General features: G+C 35.2%; 1 protein-coding gene across 1 annotated transcript; it reads right to left on the reverse strand.

The window, feature by feature from the left end:
• Positions 1-821: 821 nt before the first annotated feature.
• LOC125079384 (olfactory receptor 10AG1-like) lies at positions 822-1,789 on the reverse strand. Its single transcript, XM_047692961.1, is given in 2 exon segments — positions 822-1,714; positions 1,717-1,789. Coding segments are annotated over 2 exon segments (948 nt in total). The 5' UTR covers positions 1,772-1,789.
• Positions 1,790-2,757: the final 968 nt, after the last annotated feature.

Here is a 2,757-nt window from a genome sequence, read left to right on the forward strand (position 1 = left end):
GGCCACTGGTCAAGGAATATATTGCCCACCTTAAATCAGGATGATCTCATTTCCTTGACTTGATTACATCCACAAAGTCCTTTTTTTTTCCTTTCCTTTTCTTTTTTCTTTTTTTTTTTCAAATAAGGCACATTTGCAGATTGTAAATAGACATTTATTTTAGAGGGACCAACATTTCAATGTGTTACACATCCATTTGGATAGTTTATAGTGAAAACTCCAGAGACTTGTAATACTAAATAGATATTATCAAAGCAAAACCTGAAGCTACAAGGGGGAGGGAATGATGTCACCAGAGTAAAGGGAAAATTGTAATCTTAAAGCAACATGGACAATGACAAGAGATAGACAGAAGGGCAAATGCAAAGAAAATACTGATTCTCCTGCTTCCACCATCTTGGCTGCTGCTGGGTTTTGTCACTGACTAAATTCAATCACAAGTACAAAGAACGGCAGCAAATATATTTGAAGGAATGAGAAGGTTAAAAAAAAATGATCATAGCACATGACCCTAATCCTTCGTTATAAAACACACTGAGTTAGCTATTATTGTATTGTTCAGGCAATCTCTTAACTCACTAGTTCACAGTAGAGGACAGATGGATCTTCAAATTAGATTGTTGCAATTGAGATAAATTGTGCTTTGATTTGCAGAAGCCCTTAACTTAATCCTGTAAAACTAAATTTTCTTAATATAATGTGAAGTTGCTATGATGACATTAATGATCGTTATTGAGAAATAAAACTAGAAGACTTTTTTTCTATTGTCTCTACATGATGAACACATAAGCAAATTCTTTCCATAATTTCATGTATTTGAGTCACATTAATAACTTTGTTAGTAGTTTTCTCAGTGCTACCATGATGTCTTTGTTCCTCAGAGTATATATAATGGGATTCAATGTTGGGATCAAAACAGTGTAGAAAAGAGAGATCAATTTTCCAACTCCTTCAGACTGATTTGGTTTGGGTCGTAAATAAGTGATGGTAGCTGTTCCATAGAATAAGACTACAACTATCAGGTGAGAGGAGCAGGTGGAGAAGGCTTTAGCTCTCCCTTTGGCTGATGACAATTTCAGAATGCTGGATATAATTTTGCCATAGGAGAAAACAATCAACAGAAATGGAACCATAATGAAGACCACTGCAACTACATAGATTGCTATCTCATTCACAAATGTGTCCCCACAAGCAAGTTTGAGTACTGGGGGGATGTCACAGAAGAAATGATTAATTGTGTTAGACCCACAAAAGGGCAGCGAGAAAATCTGGCATGTTTGCCCAATTACAACTGGAACTGTACTGATCCATGACACAGTCACCAGCTGGACACAAACCTTGTGGTTCATGACTAGAGTATAATGCAGAGGGTTACAGATGGCCGCATAGCGGTCATAGGCCATCACTGTCAGGAGAAGACACTCTGAACCTCCAAACATAAGGACAAAACACATTTGTGCAGCACAGGCAAAGAAAGAAATATTTCCTTTCTTGGTCAATAGGTCCATGAACATTCTTGGGATAGTGACTGTTACATAACAGATTTCTAAGAAGGAAAAATTGCTGAGAAAAAAATACATGGGGGTCTGCAGAGCAGAGTCAATTCTTATTATCAATATTATGATGCTATTGCACATAAGGATAGTTAGGTAGATGACTAAAAATACTCCAAAAAGAATCCATTGGATATTGAGAATATCAGAAAACCCAAGAGAACAAATTCCACAATGGCAGTTACATTCAAAATTTCTATTTTTAATTTGTTCTCCATCTGCAGATATAGTAAATTCAAGATGGTTAATTCACTTTTTTTTTTTTTTAAGAGAAAGAGAGAGTGCAAGTTGGGTCGGGAGGGGGGCAGGGAGAGAAGAGAGAGAAAGAGAATCTCAACCAAGCTCTGCACCCAGAGTAGAGCCTGACACATGGTTCTATCTCATGACCCTGAGATTATGACCGGAGTCAAAATCAAGGGTCAGAAGCTCAACTGACTGAGTCACCCAAGTGCCCCAATTCATTAACATTTTTGAACCACATTTTTCTCTCCTGTTACCTGGAGTAGATGATGAATGTATTTATGTAATCTCAAATTATTTCCATTACTTTGCTTTATTTCTAGGAAACGATATGTGGAACCTCAGAAATGAACTGATGTGCAGTTAAAATCAATTCAAGAAATAAAATCCTAATATATAGGTCTTATACTTGCATGTAATAATACTAGAGATACTGAGAAGTGTATTGTGCAGGAATAATCTGTATTCATTTCACCCCTATTAAAAGTGGAATTATTTTTCTATTGTTTTTGTCTGAGTTCATCATATTTTTCTGTATTGCTTGACTTATTCCATCTTCTTTCAATTCAAATATTTTCTCTTAAACCTTTGCTTAATTCTTATTCAAAATGAGTTTTAAATCTTCCTATTTATATTCCAACGAGAATCACCTTTTTAAGCCAATCCTTTTTTCCTGAGGGAATAAATATATGCAATATTATTGTTCTACTTTATGTATCTCTCCATCACTTTTGCTAAATATTGAAAGTTTAATCTCATCATACTGCTCAATAACCTCCCTTATTAACACATCCTGTGCAATGCCTGATAAATATCAAGTAAGCTTTAATCCAATCCAAAAAAATGACCCATTCAGTGCAATCTTTTTCCATATATTGCTCCTTACCTATGTAAGATTCCACTGCAATCAAATGCAACTCCCTTTCTTTATATCCCTTTTTTTAAAATTTAACCTATTAAAGTG

This window comes from Lutra lutra, chromosome 10, assembly GCF_902655055.1.
Source record: "Lutra lutra chromosome 10, mLutLut1.2, whole genome shotgun sequence".
NCBI classification, from domain to species: domain Eukaryota; kingdom Metazoa; phylum Chordata; class Mammalia; order Carnivora; family Mustelidae; genus Lutra; species Lutra lutra.